General features: G+C 51.3%; 1 protein-coding gene across 1 annotated transcript in view; it reads left to right on the top strand.

Annotated features, from left to right (window-relative positions):
- The window catches only part of Grifin (galectin-related inter-fiber protein), a 33,869-nt gene extending 11,649 nt beyond the window's left edge, over window positions 1–22,220 (top strand). Inside the window, exons 3-6 of the mRNA XM_035444147.1 lie at window positions 18,513–18,606; window positions 21,409–21,488; window positions 21,572–21,731; window positions 22,050–22,220. Of these exons, the coding sequence (XP_035300038.1) occupies window positions 18,513–18,606; window positions 21,409–21,488; window positions 21,572–21,731; window positions 22,050–22,220 (505 nt within the window). The remainder of the gene's footprint in view (window positions 1–18,512; window positions 18,607–21,408; window positions 21,489–21,571; window positions 21,732–22,049) is intronic.
- Window positions 22,221–22,965: the final 745 nt, after the last annotated feature.

Raw genomic sequence — 22,965 nt, 5'->3', positions numbered from 1 at the left:
AAATTAAGTCTTCCAGGCAGGGTCAGGCCAGTCCAGACAAGTACTTCAGCTTCTACTTGGTGCCAGTGTCTATGGAACATGGCCCCTACCCTGAGCAGGGAGCACTCACTATCTCTAAGGATCGACCATACCCTTGGCCCTGGAACTCCTGCCCCAGCAGAGCCGTCCTTCTAGATAGACAGTTGGCAAATGATCATGGATTTGAGCATGGCCTGAGCTACATGATGATACCCTGTCTCAAAAGAAAAAAAAAAAAAATCTTAGAAAGGGGGCTGGCAGTTTAGGTCAGTGGGTGCAATGCTTGTCTGGCATACATGAAGCCCTAGGGTACATCCCCAGCACCACATAAACCAAGAGTGATGACTCACACCTAGAACAGTGGAGGTAGGGCTGAAGAATCAGGAGTTCAAGGTCATCCTTTGCTATAAAATGAATTTGAAGGCATCCTAGGCTTCTTGAGAGCCTGTTCCTAGAAGTTTCAATGAAGATACAGGGCCTGTGGCTTTGGAAATGGTGTCATTTCTGTGAACACTTGACCACTCAGTCTAGTGAAAGCAAAGGCCCTGAGGCAAGAGCTGGCCTGGTCCACTCCAAGAGCAGAGAGACCATAGGTAGAGCATAGCATCGAGACATAAAAGTGATGACCACTGCACAGAGGGTTGGCCACAGAGGACAGGATGGGGACCCTCTTCTCCATAAGAAGAGAAATTGGCCACCTGGCTGGGTCCTATTCCCGCCAAGCCACTGTAGTTCCCAGAGAACTGGAGGGCTAGGGATATGGGGACAATGCCGGGGACAAAGAGCTGGAGCCAGGGGCCCTGGGGGTTGGATTTATGGCCTCTCCTGACCCCAGCAGAGAAACTAGCCTTGTTGGCCACAGCCAAGTCACAGAGACCAGCCTGGGGGTGGGACAAGGGCAATGAAAAGCCCAGAGAAAGGATTAGCCCAAACCCAAAGGCCTGGCAGGTGCCATGGCAACCTGGAGCCTGAGCTGGGACAAAGGGCCTGTGTTAACACCCTCCTCCCGCCTCTGTGGGGCTGGGGGCTTGTTAACCAGCTTACTAGGCTGAGGGCCGCCATTCACATGGAAATACAGGCTTTGGAGCTGAGGGAGTAGGAGGTGATAGGGCAGGTGCTAGGACAGAGGCAAAGTGAGTCCTACCTTCTTGCTTGGGCCCCATTCCCCAGGGTCCACATTGCCTCCTCCACAGCCCTGTGTCCTGGAGGGTTACTCAGGCATTAAAGGCAGCCCAGAATTTATGGGACCCAGTGTTGTCTGGCTTGGCACTCACAATATAGGGGCGGGAGTTAGTGAGGGTCCTGGGAAGGGCAGGAGGGTAGGCTCTGGAGGTAAAGACTTGTAGGTGGAGGTGCTTTGATGAGGGGGTATACCCACCCCATGAAGTAAGGTGGGGAAGAAATGGACACTCGGGACCGGTGACCCAAACCAACCTCACCCTGAGGACTTTAAGGGCGACCTTTCCCTCTCAGCTCTGCCCCTTCCCCCACTCCCCAGCCCCTCTCACCCCACCCCCCTTTGTCTGGCTCCAGCAATGGCCTCTATCTACTGGGGAGGCTGGCCTCAAAACTTAGTGTCCTCTCTCACTTAGCTGGCTACTCTGCTCTCTGCCTCCTCAGACTTCTGTTCTTTCTGCCCAGCCCCAACCTAGAGCTCCCACAGGCCAGCCCTGAGCCCCCTGCCTAACAGAGATCCTTTTCCAAGAGCGCTGTCTTCTACCACAGCTAAGGCACTTGGTGAGACCTCTTGATTTCTTTCAGCTTTCCCATTCTACCCAAGCAGGCCGGCCGCTCCAAACTGTGTCACCCCCAGCCCTAGGCACTCACACAGGACTTGCAAGAGGACCAGTCCAGGACCAGATGGGAGGGATGGCAACAGGTCTCCCCCACCACTCCCCTCCATACCCCCCCCCAGCCTTCTTCTGAAGTTGTATGATGCTCACACCAGTGGGGGAGAGACAGAGCCCTGAGGCTCCACTATGGCGCTGGGGAAAGCCCCTTGCAAGCTGAGATGCCCTGGAATGCTTGGGCAGGCCAGAGTGACAGGGAAGGAACCGAGCAGGTGTCTAAGCCCCTGTTGATGCAGGATTACCGCCATCTGGCTGCATCTCCGGGCAGGGTCCCTCCCTCCTGGCTCTGGGAAACCACCAGGAAAGCGGCGAGGTGGGGGTGGGGTGTTAGTTCCTGCAGTTCCAGGATTGCCTCAGTGTCCCCATTGGGAGAGGGAGCATTTGAGGTGTGGAGAGGCAGGCTGGGGCAGCAGCAGCCTGTGTACTGTTATGATAAAGTGCGAGGGTAACTTAGGCAGATTCCATGGCAGGCGACAAACACGCTCGGCAGACAGAGTTTAGTGAGAAGTTTTATTAGAAAGGGAAGGGGTGGTGGTGGCGCACGCCTTTGATCCCAGCAGAGGCAGAGGCAGGCAGATCTCTGTGAGTTTGAGACCAGCCTGGTCTACAAGAGCGAGATCCAGGACATCCTCCAAAGCCACAGAGAAACACTGTCTCAAAAACAAGAAAAACAAAGGGGGGGGGGAGAAAAGAGGTAAAGAGACACAGAGAAGAGGGAAACAGGAAAAGTACTGTCTGCCCTAGGGAAACAGTGGGAAGAGATCGGGAAAGAAAGGAGAGCCCAAAGAGAGTGTAAGTGGGCAGGGGTCTTTCTTTTAAAGGGTTCCTTTGCACCTGTGTGCAGACTACACACCCCTGGGCTGACTGGGGCTCTGCCTACCTGAGTGCATTCTGCCAGATGACAGGGGCAGGTCAGCATAATGCCTGAATCCTTATAGGAACCTCTAGGCTGATGTTTTTGTTGGTGAGTCGAGGGAAGGATGGGGAGGCTGCCATGAGAGAAAGAAGCCTTGAGAGCCTGTCCAGCTGAAAGCTGTGGTCATGGCCCTCTGCCAGAGGCAATGCCCTTGTGGGGAAACTGAGGCTCAAGGGGAGACTCTTGCAACTTAAAAAATATTTTTATTGTGTAAAATATTAAAAAAATATTTTATATTAAAATATTAAATATTAAAAATATTGTGTAAAATATTTAAAAATATTTTAATGTGTGTGATGCATGAGTATCATACATGTTAAGGTCAGGAGTCAGGTCTCTCCTTCCACTACTGGGTTCTGATGCAAGTCATGGGGCTTGGCAGAAGTCCTTTTACCTTTCCTACGGAGATATCTTTTTTAGAGACAGGGGCTCGTACTGGCCTTGAACTCATGTCTAACCCGCCTGTCTCCACCTCCCAGTGCTTGGATGGCGGGCATGTGCAGCCACAATGTTTTCTTTCATCTCTGTCCTGAGGTTCTCCATTCTCAAACTCAGCTTCAGGCTCCTAAGCCCTGGGTACATGTGAGCACACACACACACACACACACACACACACACACACACACACACACACAGAGAGAGAGAGAGAGAGAGAGAGAGAGAGAGAGAGAGAGAGAGAGAGAGAGAGAGAGCTGTGTGCCATGTGGAGACCGTGGGGGTTGCTGAAGACTTAGAACTTATGGTGGGAGCTGTGTCTATACTATGCTGTCTAGTTTTTTCCCCCAGGTGATATCACCTGTAAGATCCCAGATTTGGGCTCTCTCTTGTCACCTCTTTTCCCAGCAGAGTGTCACAGCAGGTCACTAGTTGGGGGTCAGGGAATCCAGGAGATCTCAGGATCCTGAGCCCCATCACCATCTCTCTCTCTCTCTCTCTCTCTCTCTCTCTCTCTCACACACACACACACACACACACACACACATACACACACACACACACACACACACACACACACACACACACTAGTGTACACTAGTGTTGGGTTTCCTCGGAGCAGATTGAGGCCCCAGCTGCACACAGCTGGCAGAAGGGAGGGGGCACACTGGAAACATGAGCAGGCTGTGCCTCTACCCCCAGCTCCCAAGGATGAGCATTGGGTACCACCAGAGCCTCTGGCAGGGCTAGCCACCTCCCCCCATCCTCTCCACTCCTCCCACCCCCCAGCCTGCCATCTGCCTCTGTCTCTCCTGGAGAGGGGGAGGGGCTGCCCACATTCCTCAGCATGGCTCCTCCTCACATCTGGCACTTTCCAAGTCCCCTGCCTTCCCTACCTTGTCCAACGACCAGACTGGTCCAAAAAGAAGTGCTCCGAGAGGCAGGCACCTCCCTTCACACACTGCCTTCTGCAGCTCCCCCAGAGTCCCTCCCAAGGGTAACCCTCACTCTTTTGAGAAACTTCCTAAACTTGTTGGCTCCTACTGTGCTGGGACATTCAGGGACTGGATGAAGAGGGCTAACTGTATACCCACCACATGTCTGACTCGAGTCTTTTCCCATGAGGGACTGGGAGGGCCCAAGGAGGAAGGTACTGGGGGTTAAACTGGCAAGAGTTCCAAGGAAAAAGACTGATCAAAGGAGCCCCAGACCCTTCCCGATTCTGGGAGGCCTTCCATGGACAGGCAACAGAACCCATCTTGTCCTCAAAGGTCCTGTGTATAAGCATAATAGAATGTGGGATACCTAAGCTGGGCATTGGTGGTGCACACCTTTAATCCCAGCACTCGGGAGGCAGAGGCAGGCGGATCTCTGTGAGTTCGAGACCAGCCTGGTCTACAAAGTTACATAGAGAAACCCTGTCTCAAAAAACAAAACAAAACAAAACAAAACAAAAAAAATGTGGGATACCTAGAGTCCCCAGAGGATACAAAAAAAAGGCCTTCCAGGCTTCATCCAAGCTCTGTGCTTAGCCCTGCTGATTCCCAGAGCCAGTCTGAGCTTCATGGATGACTTAGGGGAATGCACCCACTCAAAATGGCATGTCTGCTACATTCACCCCCCTCCTCTCTCATTGTTTTTTGAAACAGAATCTCAAGCAGAACATACACACACCTTTAATCCCAGCATTTGGAGGCAGAGGCAGGCCCAGTTCAAGATCAGCCTGGTCTACAGAACGAGTTCCAGGACAGCCAGGGCTACACAGAGAAATCCTGTCTTGAAAATTCAAACCAAACCAATCAAAACAAAAAAACAAAAAATTAAAGAAAGAAAAGACAAGAAACAAAATCTCACACTGTCACCTAGGCTAGTGTTAGCCTTGAAGTCACTGCATAGACCAGGCTGGCCAGAACCTTTGGCCCTCCTGCCTTAGCCTCCCTGCTCAAGGCGTTGCCATTTTCTGAGCTCCTACATAGACCTGACAGTTGGGTCCAAACTGCCGGGGGAACTTCACCTACCCAGCCAACACTGATTGAGCACCTGCTGTGTACCAGACCCCTTGCTGCACAACAAGGACAGGGTAGTTCACAACCACTATCCCTTTCAGGGGACGCTCTGGGTGCTAGCTGTGAAGTCAAGGGGACATGAAATGTGCGAAGAGGGTCTGACTGAATTGGGGCAAGGTTCTTGAAGGGATGCTTGACAGACAAGGTATATGCAAAGATCCTGTGGGCAAAGAAAAACAGTGACTAGCTAAGAAACCAGTGAGAAAGAATTTTTGTTTTAGTGAGCCTGGGGTTGATGCGGGGCAACATGGATAGAGGCTGGTCTAACAGCAGTGGACTGTTCCCTTCTCTGTACGACACCCCTCTAAGCTGGCCTCCAAGCCTGGAGGGCTGGAGCCTGGAGCTGACTTGGGACGAGCTGCTTGTCAGCTATAGCTAACCTGGGTTGAAGCCCATGTGGCTCTGGGGCTAGAGTACACATCAGTGACGTCACCTAGTCACCTATGCAGACTCACATTTAGGGACACTCAGAGGTAGAGGCCAGTGTGAGAAAAACAGCCTGCCTATGACCCATGCTGTCTCTGTTCCCTGCACCCCTCCCCCTCCCCCTCTCCCCCCAGCGCACAACAGCCGCCAGGCGGGTACTCTTTCCCCCGGGCCCCCTTTCTCTAGCTCCTCAGCCAAGCAGTTGCTTGAGACTAATTGAATGTTCCGCCTGGGAAGGGGCTGGGGAGTTCAGGGCGGAGCTGGCTGGGAAGACCTTGTTAACAAGGCTGGTGCCCTCCCTCAAGCCCTTCTCCACCCGCCCCTTCCCCCAGTGCCTCTTATGGAATGGGGGTGGAGTGCTGGGGAGGGGGCCTGGGAAAAAGTGGACCAGAAGTCAGGAGGCAGCACCACCCTGGAGAGTCCTAGTCTATAGAGGAAGGTCCGATGGCAGCCCTAGGTCTTAACTGTCCTGGATGAGGCTCACTGGGCCTCAGTTTCCCTTCTTGCCCCAAAGAGAATTGGAACCGAGCTGGATGCTTTGGTAGAAGCCAGACTGAACTCACAGCCATTATGGAAGCCACCCTGCCCTGTGGGACCCTCCCTATTGCTGAGTGTAGAAGACCCAATATCACAAGGCAGGGGGTCATATGCAAGGATCTAAATGTGCAGAGGTTCTATGATACCTGTCAGGTCTTCCCCCAGCAGACCCCTCTTTTATAGGCTCCAGACCCCTAACTCCTACTTGGACAATACTCCAGACACTCATAGGTGACCGACCCAACCACATGCTATTCGGAGCCCTTTGACCCCATCAGCATCCCACCGGTGTGTGCTGGTGGGGTGGGAGTGGGAGCCAGGAGGGGCAGGCAGTGAGGGACTGTGATAAGCAGAGTTGGTGACTGGATTCCTGTGCCTGTGAGTTTTGGAGGCCCAGGGCTGGCTAAGCACAAAGAGGTAAGAGATCCTAAGGCCTTGTGGGGGGACAGTTGCCATCTACATACATGTGGGAGAGAAACAGTGAGACCTGGGTCAAGCTGTCAAGGTCCCTGTCTATGGCTGCTCGTAGTCTGCCTCTGTTGGCATCCAGCATGGCAGTGCAGAACTGTCTGGTTTCTGATAGGGAAACTGGGTCAGCCTAGGGGAGGGTGTCTGGAAGGGGCAGGAACTGGGTAGGGTGACTGGAGTGACACAGACCTCTGTGCTACTATCTACCCTGTTGACCTCTGGGTGGTTATGACACAGCCCACCTCCCTTCCTGCTCTGGCCCTCAGGGTAGTAACTCCCCTTCCTGCCACCCTTGAAGGGCACATGCTGGGACTCCACATGGCCTCAATGGTCTGCATAGCTAAAGGTCATATGAGAAACCCATAGGGGACATTGAGTCATCCAGAAAGATCAGGACAGGCTCTGGGGACAATGGCAGTCACTGCCTGGCAAGGGTCAGGAAAGAGGATTTCACTCCACTTTCTGTTTGAGACATCTCACCCCCACCCCTCTCTATCCAATCACCTACTCTTCACCCCATCCCATCCTCAGCACTTTCCTGAATGCCCGCCATTGACTTGGGTGATGCTGGGACACAGGCCATGACCACACATATATCCTTCTCTGGAATCTCAGAATGGCTACACATCAGCACTCCAGGCAGGCAGACAGGAAGGTCTTAGGGACAGCAGGGAGACATGTGTGGACTGGGTCACTCCTGGTATCCATAAGGCCTATTGAAGGATGAGTTTCTTAGTGGACCTTGAGGCTGGGCAGGAGGTGGAATCCCAGGCATCACAGACCAAGGCAGAACATTTATAGAGTGGAGCTTACAGAGGGCTCTCAGTGCCCCAGATGAAAAAGAGAATGTAATGGGGAAGGGGGTGCATAGAGATGAAGACAGAAGTGACAGAAACAGAGTGAGGGGCACAGCAAGGAGTCACAGAAAAAGTCAAACAGTGGAGCATGGATTAGGAGGGATAGACAGAAGGATAGAAGAAAGTAAAGTATATCAGAGTCTTGTCCTCAGGGTAAGGGCCATGGAGTTCAGGGCTCGAGGACTAGGGGCTCCTTTGTTCAGGAATGAACCATCCACTGGGGAGGGCTTGGTAGTCCATTTCTCGTTTGTAGGCATTTTTTTCTCATCAAATCATCCTGGGCTGGATATTCCTCCATAAGATCCCTCTGGTATCCTGCCAAGGGTCTTCAAGGGCCCTTTTCCACACCCTCTTTTAGAACCCAAGGCTTGCACGTTCCCTGAGCTCACAATAGTGACAGGCAACCATGCTCTCACTTGTCCTGAATCAGACAGGCATTGTACTATGAGTGTTGTCACTGGGTCAGGACAACACTTGCGGTCTTCTGGAGACCCATGTAGATGCAGGGTTGCTCACTGTGCCTCATTTCTCCATCTAAGAGCTCCTTCTCTGAACAGGTAAGAGGCTACAGAGGAGACCATTGGTCCCCAGGGTATGTGTCCACAGTTCAAGAAGGAGCTGTGAGAAGAGTGGGGGTGAACTAAGGAATGGGAGGCTTCAGTTTATCCTGTCTTCTCCCACATTTCCCATAATTCTCTGATTCTTCCCACTCAGCATCCTGTCTACATGAGTGAAAAGAGAAACAGGCAATGGATGGACAGAGGGATGAATGGATGGATGGATACATGGATGTATGTTTAGATGAATGGATTAGTGGATGTTTGGATGGATGGATGGGTGCATGTTTAGATGGATAAAAGGATAGATGCATGTTTAGATGATGGATGGATGGATGGATGGATGGATAGATGGATTAATGGATGTTTGGATGCATGCATGTTTGGATAGATGGATGATGGATGGATGGATGGATGGATGGATGGATGCAGTATGTTTGGATGGATGGATGGATGGATGGATGGATGGATGGATAGCTACAGTCATGGATCAGGTAGGTGATAGATGGAAGGACACATGGTTGGATGGGTGGGTAGATGGGTGGAAGAATGAATGGGTGGATATATAGGTGAAGGGATACATAGAAGTATGGGGGTGGGGTGGATGAATGGTGTGATGACTATCTTGGTTGTTAACTTGATACATCTGGGAAAACGGACCTTCAATTGAAGAATGATTCCATCAGATTGGCCTGTGGACATGTCTGGCATTTTCTTAATTGCTGATAGATATAAAAGAGACCAGCCCACTATGAGTGGTACCATAGTGGTAAGGTTGCTAAGTGTGGCCCTGGGAGTAAGTGATCCAGTTATCAGCATTCCTTTTTGTGCTCTATTTCAGTTTCTGCTTCAAGCTCCTGCCTTGAGTTCCTGCCTTGGTTTCCCTCACTGGTGGACTGTAGCCTGAATCCTGCTATAAACTCTTTCCTACCTATCTTAGTGTTCTTAGAGACAGCAGGACCAAGGCAACTCTTATAAGGAAAAACATTTAATTGGGACTAGTTTACAGTTCAGAGATTTAATCCATTGTCATCATGGTGGGTGGCATTCAGGCAGACATGGTGCTGGAGCTGAGAGTTCTACATTTTGATCCACAGGCTACAGAAAGAGTCTGTGTCCCACACTGGGCACAGCTTAAACACAGGAAACCTCAAAGCACACCCCCCACTACAGTGACACACTTCTTCCAACAAAGTCACACTTACTCCAACAAAGCCACACCTCCTATGGGGGCCATTTTCTTTCAAATCACCACACTATCCAAGTTGTTTGTATCATGGTGTTTATCACAGCAATGGAACAGATGGGTAGATGAAGGCATGAATGGTCAGAAAGATGGATAGAAGGATGGCCTAGGTTTATTCCTCGTTGGTAAATTCAGACAAAGCCTTCTGCTGTAGGCTGGTTGACATCCTTGGCTAGATGACTAAGCAGAGGTCAAGGCTTAGACACTCTGAACTTCTAAGAAAACCCCAATCTCTAAGATTGTCAAATTGTGCGACTCAGAGCATAAACATGAGCTAATTCAGACAGAAATACCTGGATAGGGATCTGGAAAGGTGGCTCAGTGGTTAAGAACACTAGTTGCTTTTGCAGAGGACCAGGGTTCAATTCCCAGCATCCACATAGTGGCTCACAATCATCTAATAACTCCAGTTCCAGGGGATCTGAAGCCCCCTTCTGGCCTGTGTGGACATCAGTCATGCCCGTGGTACATATACACACATGCAGGTAAAAACTCTGTGCACATAAAATAAATAAATCTTTAAAATAATTTAAAGAAGAATGAGGAAAAAGGAGGAGGAGGAAGAGGACGGAGGAGGAGGAAGAGGAGAAGGAGAAGGAGAAGAAGAAGGAGAAGGAGAAGAAGAAGAAGAAGAAGAAGAAGAAGAAGAAGAAGAAGAAGAAGAAGAAGAAGAAGAAGAAGAAGAAGAAGAAGAAGAAATAATCTAGTAAATCTTCCTCCAGGACCACAGAGAACCCCAAAGGCCCTTGTGTGGAAGGCAGTTGGTGTGTCTGAGCAGAAAAACAATCTTCCAGCTTCTTCCTGGTGTAGGCCCAGTCAGAGGGTGGAGGCTTGATCGGCCATGTGGAGGGAGCCAAGCCTTCAGGCTCACCTCTCGATAAACAAGCCCTGCAGACCCCTGGGTCTCTCCACCCAGCCCCTGCTTTGGTGACACAGACATAGGACACGTGTACAAATGTCTTTCTGTGAACATGGACTCTACATGGCTGTAGTTGACTCTTGACCCTGCTCCGCCTCTGACCTGTGACCTCTGCCCCTTCCTGGCCTCTGTGTCCTGCTATGGGCTAAGAACATAAGTCCTTCATCGGTGGGGGATGGAGGGTCTGGCCTGTGCGAGGGCTGCGGGGCTGGGTGTGGACCAGGTCCTCCTGAGCCAACTTGGCCCCTGCTCCTGTGTCTGACCCCCACGCTTCCTCCCTGCACCCCCTCTGGGGAGGGACCTTAATTAACATCTTCCTGTTCAGTTTCCAAAAACATATTTGGGAGGATTATTTTGCAAAGGAAATGTTTTTGAAAGAATCTCGAGGCCCGTTGTTCCAACCCAGGGAAGTGGGAGCAGCGGTCAGAGCAGGGGCATCGAGTGGGGCTTGGGGGGGACCCTGATGGTTAGGTGAGCAGACCTGATAGGCTCTATTCCCAAGCCCCCTCTTAGAGCTGCCATCCACCTCCCAAGAGGACAGGGTCCTGGAAGCCAAAGGATCAGGAAAAGAGGAAGACAAAGGGGGAAAGTAGGAGCACATCCTTCACAAGCCACCACACCCTTTGCAAGCCACCATGTCAAGCCCCGGGTGTGTCTCAGGCCCTGTATCTGGATTCCTTACCCCACTTCTCCCAACCCCATCTATTGTCTCTCCTCACTCTCCTGTTCCGCCAAAGTGACCCTAGGATCTGTGTTCAACCCACTTTGGACTGTCCTCTGCCCGGGAAGACATGTCTCCTCCAGCACCTTGGGGACTTGTTCCCTGTAGAGCCTGTGTCTGTTCAGCAGTGGGGACACCTTAAGTTCATGTTGTCTTTCCTTTGAACTTGGTCCATGGAAGACCCTTTGTCTACTGCTGAAGTTAAATGTATGTCTCAATCCTCCCTCCCTCCCTCATTCCTTTTTCTCTCTAAGATAAACCAAACTCCTTTTATTTTTATTTGCATGTGTGTCCATGTGTAGTATGTAGTCATGCAGGTGTCTGCAGAACTGAGAAGAAGGTATCAGACTCCTTGAAGCTGGAGTTATGGGAGGTTGTAAGCCACCGGATATGGGTGGTAGGAACTAAACTTAGGTCTTCTGCAAAAGCAACAAGAGCTCAGAACCACTGAACCATCTTGCCAGCCTGTCTGACTACCTTCCTTTCTTTCCATGGGGTCTCAGGTATGTGGATGGGACTCAGGGCCTAACACTAGACAAGCACTCTATCAACTGAGTTACACCCCAGCCTCTCTCTTCCCCAATGCCCCCCCCAAGCATCCTTCTTTCCCTCGTTCCTCCTTAATTATTTCCCCCAAGGGCTGGAATTACAGACATAAACTGACTACTTCTCCCCCACCCCTTTCTTCTTTTTCTTTCTTTCTTTTCTTTTTTTAGTGTAGCCCAGGCTGGCCTGGTGCATATAAGCAAATACCCTATCCACTGATCCACATCTCCAGGCCCTGCACTCTTAGTTCCTATCTTGAGAATCAATTGCACTGCGACAATCCCACTGCCACAAACCCAGCAAGGTTGCTGGCGTGTGGGAAGCACTAGCCATGATCACTTCATGTTAACCTCCTCTCTGAAAGAAATGACTTAGAGAGGGCTCAGGAGACCCCCATGGGTACTGCCCTGACACTGACCCAGGAAGACTGCCACCATCTCTCAGCTGTAACCTCTCAGTGCTAGCTCCCCCTTCACCCCATGAACACATGTAGCTTTCTGCTCACTCTAAGCTTATGTCCCAGCCTGTCACCTACAGCTCCTTCCTGTCCACCGTGAACCCTCCCACTAGATTTCAGTCCACAAGGTGTGTTTCATAAAGTTTGTTGGATGACTGAATGATGACTTGGTTATGGACCTAGAGTAGGGTCTCAAAACAAACAAACAAATAAACAAACAAAAACCCTTTAGCTCAAAAGAACACCCCTCGGGTGCTGGGGATGTAACTTAGTAGGGGGAGTGCTTGCCTAGCATGCAGGAAAGCCCTGAGTTCCATCTCAGAATCCCATAAAGAGGGGCTGGGGGCCAGTGTCTATTATCCCATAACTTGGGAGGTATAGATAGGAGGATCATCCTCAAGGTCGTCCTCAGCTATGTGGTGAGTTCCAGGCCAGTCTTGGCTACATGAGATCTTCTCTTGGCAGGGGGGCAGGGAGTTGGAGAGAAGGCTCAGCTGTTAGGAACACTGGCTGTTCTTCCAAAGGACCAGGGTTCAATTTCCAGCACCCATGTGGCAGCTCACAACTGTCTGTAATTACAAGATCTGACCCCCTCATACAGACACACATGTAGGCAAAGCACCAGTGCACATAAAGTAAATAATAAAAAAAGAGTGACCCTCTCTCAACAACTACAGGAAGCACCCTTCATTCAGTTCCTGCTTCCTAGATACCCATGCTCCTTGGTGCCAGCACCTTCCTATGCCTCAGTTTCCACCCTATCTTGACTTCCTAGTTACAAGCCAGTCTCAACTCTCCACTGGCCTCTGGCCCCTTCACACTGGGAAATTCCATAAGCTTCATCCAGGGCTGGCCACTCAGAGGACATTTCTCAACCCCCTCGGGGACTTGAGGCAGGGGTGGAACAGTGGGTCAGAGTCTGCAGCCAGCTGGGCAAGTGGTGGACAAGTGTGAAGGGCACGAGGCAAAGGGACTTTTTTCTCACTGTGGGCTGGAGATCCTCTGGCAATTCCCCTAAGCCTATCTGGGCCTCAGTTTCCCATTTGAGAAAAGGGTTTGTTGGGACTGCCCAGCCTGGGATGGGTACTTACTGGTCTCTTCTATTCTCTTCCATTTTTGCCTGACTGCTTCCACGAGTGTTTCTACCTATCTCTGTCAATATCACTTTTCTTTTCTCCACTCCCTGCCTTCTTAGGATTGAACCTGATTCATGCATACCAGGCAGACATTCTTCCATAGCACTTCATCTTTCCTTGGCCCTCTGTTTATTCTTTATGTTGAGACCGATTTGCACCATAAGTTGCCCAGGCTGGCATTGAACTCATGATCCTCTTGCTTCAGCCTCCCATAGAGCTGGGATGACAAGCTGCTGACACCAGGCCCTGCCATGTCTACTTTTTTTCCATCTGTTGCTTTCTCTTTGTCTCTGGGTCTGCCCTCCTGTCCCCATTTCCAGCTCTATGGGGCCTCTTCACAGTGTTCGTGGGGGCTCATAGCTCCTCCCCATCCCACAGATGTCCTGGAACTGGTGTGAAGTTATTTTGGGAGTTGGTGGCTCCCCTGGGTCTTTCCCAAGCGCCTTGGCGGGATGAGACTCTTTGGAAGCCAGTGGACTCTGTGCTGCCTGAGGCTGAGGGGAGTGTGGTTCAGGGACACGGCACAGACTTCCTGGTGACAGAGGCTCAGGCAGTGGCCAAAGCCTGTCCCTGAGGACTCTAGAGACGACGGCTCATTCCCAGCCATGGGCACAATATAAAACTTATTTTCTTTCTCTTTATCTCTTCGTTATATTTTATTTTTTGAGACAGGATCTCATTTAACCTAGGATGGCCTCCAACTTGCTATGTAGCCAAGGATGACCTCGAATTTCAAATCTTCCTGCCTCTACCTCCAGAGTACAGGAAGGTTGGGTAAACACCAATCATTCCCAATTTATACAGTTTCGGGGATGAAACTCAGGGCTTCATGCATGCTAGGCAAGCAGTCTATCAACCAAGCCACACCCACAAACCCACTTAAAAAAAAATGACTGTGTAACCTAGATATGCATGGAACTCAGTCTCCCCTAGATGTCTCTTGACTGCAGGAACCATAGATGTGAACCATCACAATTGTCACGTAAATTTTCTCAAATGTTTAAGAAAAATAAAAAAGATTCATGGGGTGCTAGGGAGACAGCTTGGTGGGTAAAGTGCTCACTATGCAAGCATGAGGACCTGAGTTTGATTCCCCAGCACTCATGTAAAAGCACACCTATAACCTCAGAGCTGGGGGTAGGGATGGGCAGATCCCTGGAGCCAGCCAATTGGTGAGCTGCAGGTTCAATAAGAGACCCTGCCTCAAAAACAAAACAAAACAAAATAAAAGAACTAGTAAGGTGGAGAGTGACAAAGGAAGCCACTTGATGTGGACAACCTCAGACATTCATGGATACACACACATGCATATACCACACTTACATGAACACACACACACTTAAAATTTTTTAAATATTTTTTATCTTATTTTTCGCTGCATAAGTGTTTTGCTTGTGCATCATATATACAACTGGTACCTGCAGAGACCAGAAGAAGACATCATATCTCCTGTAGGTGGAGCCACAGAAGGTTTGTGAGCCACAGTGTGGGTAATAGGAATTGCACCTCTCCAAGAGCAGCCAGTGCTCTAAACTACTGAACTACCTCTCCAGCTCCCTCCCCCAACGTTTTCTAAGTGCACAGAATAAATTTTAATTATATACTTCACCTAACCCAGTATGTCAAAACTTTATCATTTAAACATGTAATCAATATAAAAATCATTACTGTGATAATTACCGGAAGATAGTAACCGCACAAATTTGTGGGCGTTACAGGGACATTTCCATTCCTGCGTGAGTCATGGGTTGATCTCAACTACCCCCCCTTTCCTACCCACTTCCTACTCCTTCCCCAGCTCTTACCATCCTTAATGCTCCCCTTCTTTATGATTTCTGGTCTTTTTGGTTTTTGGGGTTTCGTTTGAAAGAAAACATGTAGCACTTGTCTCTCTTTTTACATTTTTTTTTTTAATTTTGCTTTGTTTTTGAGACAAGGTTTCATATAGCTGGGGCTGGCCTTGAACTTCTGATCCTCAGGTGCTGTGCTAAGTCAGGCCTGGTGATACATGACTGTGATCTCAGCACTCTGGAGGCTGAGGCAGAAGGATCTCAGAGAACTCAAGGCTAGCTGGGGCTGAGGAATGAGACCAGCCATGTCTCAAAAAAGGGGAGGAGAGGGCTGGCCATGTGGTACTGGGAACAGAGCACTTTCCTAGCATGCATGAAGTCCTGGGTTCCATCCCAGCACCACATGAACCAGGCATGGTTGTGCACACCTGTAATCCGGGCACTCAGGAGGTGGAGGAAGGAGGATCAGGAGATCAAGGTCATTCCCAGCTACAAAGTGAGTTCCAGGGCAGCCTAGGCTACATATGACTCTGTCTCCAAAGGAAGAAAGGAAGAGATTATTAACACCAACTTGCATGCCTTTTGTCCTGATTTCAGAATCTAGTGTGTGCTACACACTCACATCTCCATGTAACATTTCGGATGCTTAATGGATGCATTCTGTCAGTCTCTCCCTCTGCAATACAAACTACATAAACACAGGCAGTTGGCCTTGCTTTCCCAGGATCTACACATACACCGACTTAGTTGGTGCTCTATTAACACCCTAGCTGGGCTTTGTGTGGCAATGCACAAGTGTGTGACCTTTGCACTCAACAATTTGAATCTTCATTATTCACATTCAGGAAAAAAAAAAAAAACTGGGTTTGGCTGTGCCCACCTGTAACTCTGGTGCTGTGGGGGAATAGCGACCTGAGTGTCACTGAGGCTTGGGGCTACCATCCTAGCTCCAGGGTCACTTACAGACCCTGTCTCAAAGGAATAAAGCAGCAAGTAACAGAACAGGACGTCTGACATCATCATCACCCTCTGGCCTCAGCATGCATGCATGTGTGCGTGCGCATGCACACACACACACACACACACACTAAAATAAAATTGGGGCTGGAGAGATGGCTCAGTCACTATGAGAGTGTTGCTCTTGTACTGGAATTAGGTCCCCAACATCCAGCTCACTGTGAGGGATGATTCACAGCTACCTGTAAATCCAGTTCCAGGGGATCTAATACCCTCTTCTGTCCTCCACAAATACCCCCAAAGCACACACATGCATAAACACACACACACACACACATACACACACACTTTAGAATAAAATAATACTCTCATCTGGTGACTCTCCTTGGTTCTGGGCCAGTCCTCAGAATTCCTGCACCTACATCTTTAGGACAGCTTGAAAGGGATCCCCCAGACACTTGGCTGTCTGATTATATTTGCAGCTCTTCCTTCCTCCAATCCAGCCCCCAGGTCTGTTTATAGCTCTGGCAGCCTGCGGTGTCCCTGGAGCCTAGCATGCATCTGGAGTAAATATTTGGCTCCCTCCAGGTCAGATGTTAGTGGCTAGGCAGAGCATGGCCTAACCTGTCTGCTTCAGTGGCCTGCTCCTGTTGTGTCTGTGTCCCTAGCAACTCTCTGTGTGTCATTCCTCAAAGATGGCTGTACCTTGGGCTCATTTACTGTTAGCATCGGATGAATTAGTTTTCACAGCCCAGCCTCTTGTGCTTTGGATGGTTGGGAGGGAATCCCTTTTCCACCACCCCCATCTCCCACCCCTGCTTCCGTCACCATCCTCTCCTGCCTCATGCCATTACTGACTTGGGTATCTGGGCATCTTCCTTTGACTTGGCTCCTTACTGCCCCCTGGAGGCTGTTTACAGCAACAGCCCACACAGGCCAGCAAGTGGCCTATTTCTCCATCCACGAAAGGGAAGGTTCTAGTCCAGCAGGGCTATGAACAATGTGAACACTCTTTGATGATTGCAAAGCTTATGGATTAATTGTAAGTTTGGCCCAGAAACTGAAGGTGTAGCTGAGAAAAGGGGATTCCTCTTCATTCTGTCTCCCCCAAGCCTTTTAACATGCTGGTCTCACTGTGAAAAACCCTCGTGCGAGTATACCAGCCCTCTTTCCTCACAGTCAGCTATGATGCCACCTCTTCCAGAAAGTCTTCCTAACAGTTCAAATTTAGCCCAGGTATATCTTCATTCCCCCTTCTTTTTATTTACTTATTTTTCTTTTTCTTTTGAGATAGGGTCTCGATATGTGATCCTGGGTGTCCTGGAACCCCTATGCAGACCAGGCTGGTCTCAAACTCATAGAGGTCCACCTGCCTCTGACTCCCTAGTGCTGAGATTAAAGGTCCCACCACATGTGGCTTTTTCTTTTCCATATTCCCTCCTCCTCCTCTTGTTCTTCTGGTTGTCCCTTTTTGAGAAAGGGTGTCACTCTGTAGCCCAGGCTAGCCTCCAACTTTAATCCTCCTGCCTCAGCCTCCCGTGTCCTGAGATTATAGTTCTGGGCCACCACACCCAGATTGTTGTTGATTTGGGCAGCTCCCCCCCACCTTCTGACTCCTGTTCATTCTGCAACACCCACCCTCAGTGTCTCCTCCTCCTGGAAGCCAACCCGATAGACCCCCATTCGATGAGCAGCCGTGCTTCCAGGGGATGGTCCAGCACTATGTTTAGGGTGGGGACTCAGACACACTGGTGGCTTCAAACCCCAGTTCGGTGATGCCCTAGCTGTGGATCTGTGCTCTTGAATCTCTTCCAGACCATGAATTTTAGAACCAACCCCACAGGTTGTCAGGTACAGAAATGCATGTAAACTGCCCAGCGGGTACCTTGCAGAGAGCAAGCCTGGGCTATGCATAGTGACCCTTTCTTAACAACAACCTGGTTGTAGTGGTACAGATCTGTAACCCCAGCACTGAGAAGGCTGGAACAGGAGGATGGAAACTTGGAAGCTAGCCTGGGCTACATAGGGACATTCTTTTTTTTTTAATTTATTTTTTAGTTCTAGTTAGGGAACAAGCTTGTTTCACATGTAAGTCCCTTCTCCCTCCCCTCACCCCCATCCCTCCTCCCTCACCCCCAGCCCCCCCACCCCATCCACCCACCACTCCCCAGGCAGGGTAGGGCCCTCAACGGGGGCTCTGCAAAGTCATAGGGACATTCTTTTTTAATTTATTTTTATTTTATGTGCATTGGTGTTTTGTCTGCATATATGTCTCTATAGGGATGTCAGAGCCCCTGGAACTGGAGTTACAGGCAGGTGTGAGCTGCCATGTGGGTGCTAGGAATTGAACCCAGGTCCTCTGAAAGAGCAACCACTGTTCTTAACTGCTGAGCCATCTCTCCAGCTCCCCATAGGGGCATTCTTAAAAACAAATGAACAGAAGAAAAAAGAAAGTATATGAAAAGGAGGAAGAAGAGGAGGAAGAAAAGCAAAAGGGAGAGGAAGAAGGAAAGGAGGAGAGAAGGAGAGAAAGAGTAGAGAAGGAGAGCTAGCACAATGCACTGGGCAGGGTTTGGCCTAGGTGGCTACCTATCACCTATCCTGGTATAGCTCCTCCCTGAAGCTGCGTGGAGACCTGCTCCTGCTTCTGAACCTTCAAAGTCAACAGCTCCAGGCAAAACCACACATCCGGGTGGAGGCGGAGGTAGGAGGTACAGTGGTACCTAAATATCAGGTCTGTTATTCTCAGCCCTGAAACCACCTCGAATGGCAGCTGCCCCACTGGATAGAATGTCACATAGGAGTACCGCCCACCACACCATCCGGCCTCACAAGACCAACCAGGCCAGGCCAGAGGCAGCCAGAGAAGGATATGGGCTACCTGGTGTTGGTGTGAGGCCAAGGTGCATCTTGGGTCTCTCCTTGGCCCATTCTGTCTTCTGGGCTGTGTAACTGCCTGGGTCATCAGGAGCTATCACGGTCTCCTGCCCCAACCCTACTGGACACAAGTCCCAGCCGATCAGAGGGTTCTGAACACAGGCCTGCATGACACCATGGGGTGGAGCCCAGATGTGGGTGCACAGTGGACCTCCTCAGAATGGCCTGGACTTCCAAGGTATTCCAGAGCTGTGGAGACTGGGTGTGGGCAGTTCTCCTACAGCACAACCTCCATAAACCAGAAGAGAGGGAGGCTCACAAAGGAATGAAACAGCTGGAAGCAAGTACTTTGGCCTCCCTGCCCCAGGCAGCAGCACCTGGGCCTCCTGTCCAGCAGGTCTGGGCCTCCCACCATACCCAGACCTCCTTCAAACTCCTATCTAGGGTCTCCAAGCAGCCAGACCCTGAGAACAAGGTGCCCACACCAGCATTCTTCTCATCCTAGAAAAGATGGAGGTATGGTGACTAATCTGATTCCCTGTCCAGCTGCATCTGTCTTTATTCGCTTTTCCTCACCAAACGGACAGGGACAGTGAGTGAGGCCAGTATTGGCAAGCCCAGTGTGAATCTGATAAGCCCAGAGAGGCCCCTGGCTCAAGGTAGCCAGAGTCAGAATGTGTTCCACACTCCCAGCTGGGGGCTCTTCCCTCACCGTGAGCTCTGGGCACTGACCAGCACTGCAGTGCAGGTCCAGAGAATTTAAGATGAACATCTAGTCCCAGCACCCCTACACAGCGGACAGGAAAACAGGGAAGCCATGGAGCTGACCTGCAACTTCCTACTAGGCCCTGTGACCCAGGGGTTTTGAGTCTATGTTTTTTGAAAGTCTCTCACTGGGGCTTGCCTATTTGGGTATCCTAGCTGGCTAGAGAATTCCAGAATCCTCTAGTCTCTGTCTCTCTGGCTTTGAGATTACCAGCACAGGCCATTCACTGTGTTCTGTGTTTTGCCTGAGTGCTGGGCATCAAAGCCATGTCCTCATGCTTGCATAGCAGGCACTTTACTGACTGTGCTAAACTGTACTGACATAAGTACCAAAAGGGGGCTTCTTCATGTTCCTCTGGGGAGGGGAGTGTGTAGGGTCTGCAGACTCTGCACCCACAGCAGCTAGACAGGCAGGCGGTGGGGGGGGTATGAGGGATGGGGGGAGACAGGGCAGGCCCAGCAGGCTCACCCCCATGGAGCCTCTGTTGCCCTTGGCTGCCCCCTGCAGGCACAACCAGCCCTGCCCTTCCCTGTGGTAGAGAAATACTAGGTCACTCACTGTATTGCCTTGCTAGTGAGGCATCTCTGTGTCCCGCCTGACCTTGGTACCCACCACTCCATGCCAGACTGTCCATGCAGCACCACCTTGGAAGAGGCAAAGCAAGCCAGAGGTTCAGCCCTGCCAGGGCCTGGAGAGGAGAATAGTAGTAGAGATGACCCATGGGGACAGGATGAAGGGGGTGCAGGATCATTATACACTCATCTGCAGGCAGTAGTCCCAAGCCTAGCTGCACTCTGGCCCAACTTCCCTCCTTGGAGAGTCCCAGAGGCCCCCACAGCCGCCCCCACAGACTTGGGCTTCTCTCCTCTGTCCTTGAGGGGGCCTCAAGGGCCCCAGCGGACCCCTCTTATTGGCTCAGCCTAAGAGGCAGCCGGCCAGGAGGGGCGTGGGGGTGTGGGAAAGGACCTCCCCATCTGTAGACTGGGGACTGGAATGTGCTGAGCAGAGCCCAACCTAATCCCCCATTCATCCCCTTGAGGCCACTGAGCCACTGCACAGGGCAGCCCCCAAGGGGGGGTGTGGGAGGGGGAATCACACTCCCAGCATGGTGGACAGTGGATGGATGGTCAGACAGACCCCATAAGGTCAGCTAGGGTTCCATAGGTGGGCATGCCTCCCTCACCCTTTGAGACAGGTGGGCCAGTTTGGGACTCTAGTGTATGGGGGCAGACCCTGATCATTTCCTTCCCACTAAAATGGGAAATCTATCCCCAGATGTGTGCAAGTCATGGTATCAGAGTCAGACAGACCTGAGGAAGTGTGTTGAGGGGACTAGTGACCCTGCTAAGAATGAACCCAGGGCAAGAGCTCTGCCACTAAGCCATGCTCCAAGCTCCCTCTCTAGTAGGGGTAGCCTGAGCGGGGAGAGGAAAATGGGGCACAGAGGTCCATGTGACCCAGACAAAGCCCCCGGAGGTGGGGCTTCTGTGCCCCGCCCCAGCGAGCTCTGCTATATCCCTAGCAGGCAGCTAGGTCCTCCCCAGTGGCTGAGGGCAATGGCATTGCAGGTGGGTAAGAGCCACCACCATGGGTGGTTGTGTATGTTGGAGGGGGAAGGGTGGGGGCATCCAGCAGTTCACCTACTTACCACTATAGAGCTGGAGAACATCTATGTCTTCTCTTCAGACCCCAGGCAGAGGGACTGTGGGGGTAAGGTTTCTGGACCACCCCACCCAGAGCAACACTGAGGTGGAGGCCTTGGGCTGGGTGGGAATGGGTACTCCTGAATAAACAGTACCCTTGGAGGGGAGGTAGGAGGTTGCAGTCTATGGGGCTCTGTTCCCTGTGTTTTTTTACCTTCAGTTCGAAGCCTTCTGTGCAGGGGGCCTGGCCCCAGGCTGGAGCCTGACAGTACAGGGACATGCAGATACTGGAGAGGACAAGTAAGAGCCTCCCTTTCTTCCTGGGGCCATGGTAGGGACCCTCCAGCCACACTCCTGACCCTGAGCACACTCCTCACCCACAGGTTTGAAATCAACTTCTTAACTGACTCGGGAGACATCGCCTTCCACGTCAAACCCCGATTCTCCAGCGCCACCGTGATAGGCAATGCCTTCCAGGGAGGACGCTGGGGACAGGAGGAAGTGTCCAGCTTGTTCCCACTGACCCTGGGAGAGCCCTTTGAGGTGATGGGGCCTGTGGGAGGAAGGAGAGGTGGGGATGGGGTACCAGGGCCGATGGAGAAGAGACTATTATGGATATTTACATGGGTTGGTGCAATGGCCTCCCTGCTGAGCCTGGGTGGCCTCCCTTTCCTTGGTTCCCATATTTGTTCACTGGGATGCTTCTCTCTCTGGCTGCCAATTTCCCTGCCCTGGAGAAAAGAGGGGTCCCCAGCTGGGAACTCAGGGTCAGGTAGGCCATACTCTGCTTTGCCAAGTAGCTGGGATGGCCTCTGTGGCTGGGACCCAGGGTTACCCCTGCCCCCCCTCCCGCCCCCGCAGATGGAGGTGAGTGCAGATGCAGAACACTTCCACATTTACACCCAGGAACACAAGGTACTCCAGTTCCCACATCGTCACCGGCCACTGGCCACGATCACCAGAGTGCGGGTACTCAGCGACCATCGGCTGGCCCAGGTGGAGCTGGCCAAGCGGAGCCTGAGCTGGGGGTAATGTTCCCACCCTGCTCTCCCACACACCTCATCAGGGACTCTATTCACCCACACCCCGGGTAGTTGTACTATGCCACCCTCTCTCTCTTTTAAGGTTTTATTTATTATGTATACAGTTATCTGCATGCATGCTTGCACACCAAAAGAGGGCACCAGATCTCATTACAGATGGTTGCGAGCCATCATGTGGTTGCTGGGAATTGATCTCAGGACCTCTGGAAGAGCAGTCAGTGCTCTTAACCTCTGAGCCATCTCTCCAGCCCCCCGCCACCCTCTCTTGACCTTGCATATCTGTCTCCCCACTCTCACTCCTCACCCCCCTCCCGTCATCCCCATCTGGTCAGCGAGAGCAGAACTGAGATCGGATCTTTGGATTCTTGCAGGGATGGGGGCTACTGAGTGGACCACACAGCCTCCAAGAGCCAGCCTTGGCTATCCTGTGTCCTCTGCCACTGGGAGCCATACACTGTGGCTGCAGGGAGCTGAGGTCCAGTGTGACCTTCCAGCTTTACCTTCAATAAAATGAGCAGGTTACTGTACTGGCTGCTGTGGAGGTGGTGACTTGGTGTGAGAATGGGACAGTCACAGATGTGCTTGCCAGGGCAATGGGCTTCCTGAGACCAATGACCCCCTCAGGCACTGCCCAGTCCCTCCCCTTGTCCCTAAGACCCTGGAGTCTGGGGTTGGACTTCAAAGGACAACCTCTGACACTCTGTCGTGGGGTGGAACATGGCCACTAGGTCCCT

Source organism: Cricetulus griseus, chromosome 4 (genome assembly GCF_003668045.3).
Source record: "Cricetulus griseus strain 17A/GY chromosome 4, alternate assembly CriGri-PICRH-1.0, whole genome shotgun sequence".
Lineage (NCBI taxonomy): Eukaryota > Metazoa > Chordata > Mammalia > Rodentia > Cricetidae > Cricetulus > Cricetulus griseus.
Note: the sequence above shows the minus strand (reverse complement) of the source record. Positions and strands in the feature narration are given on the sequence as shown.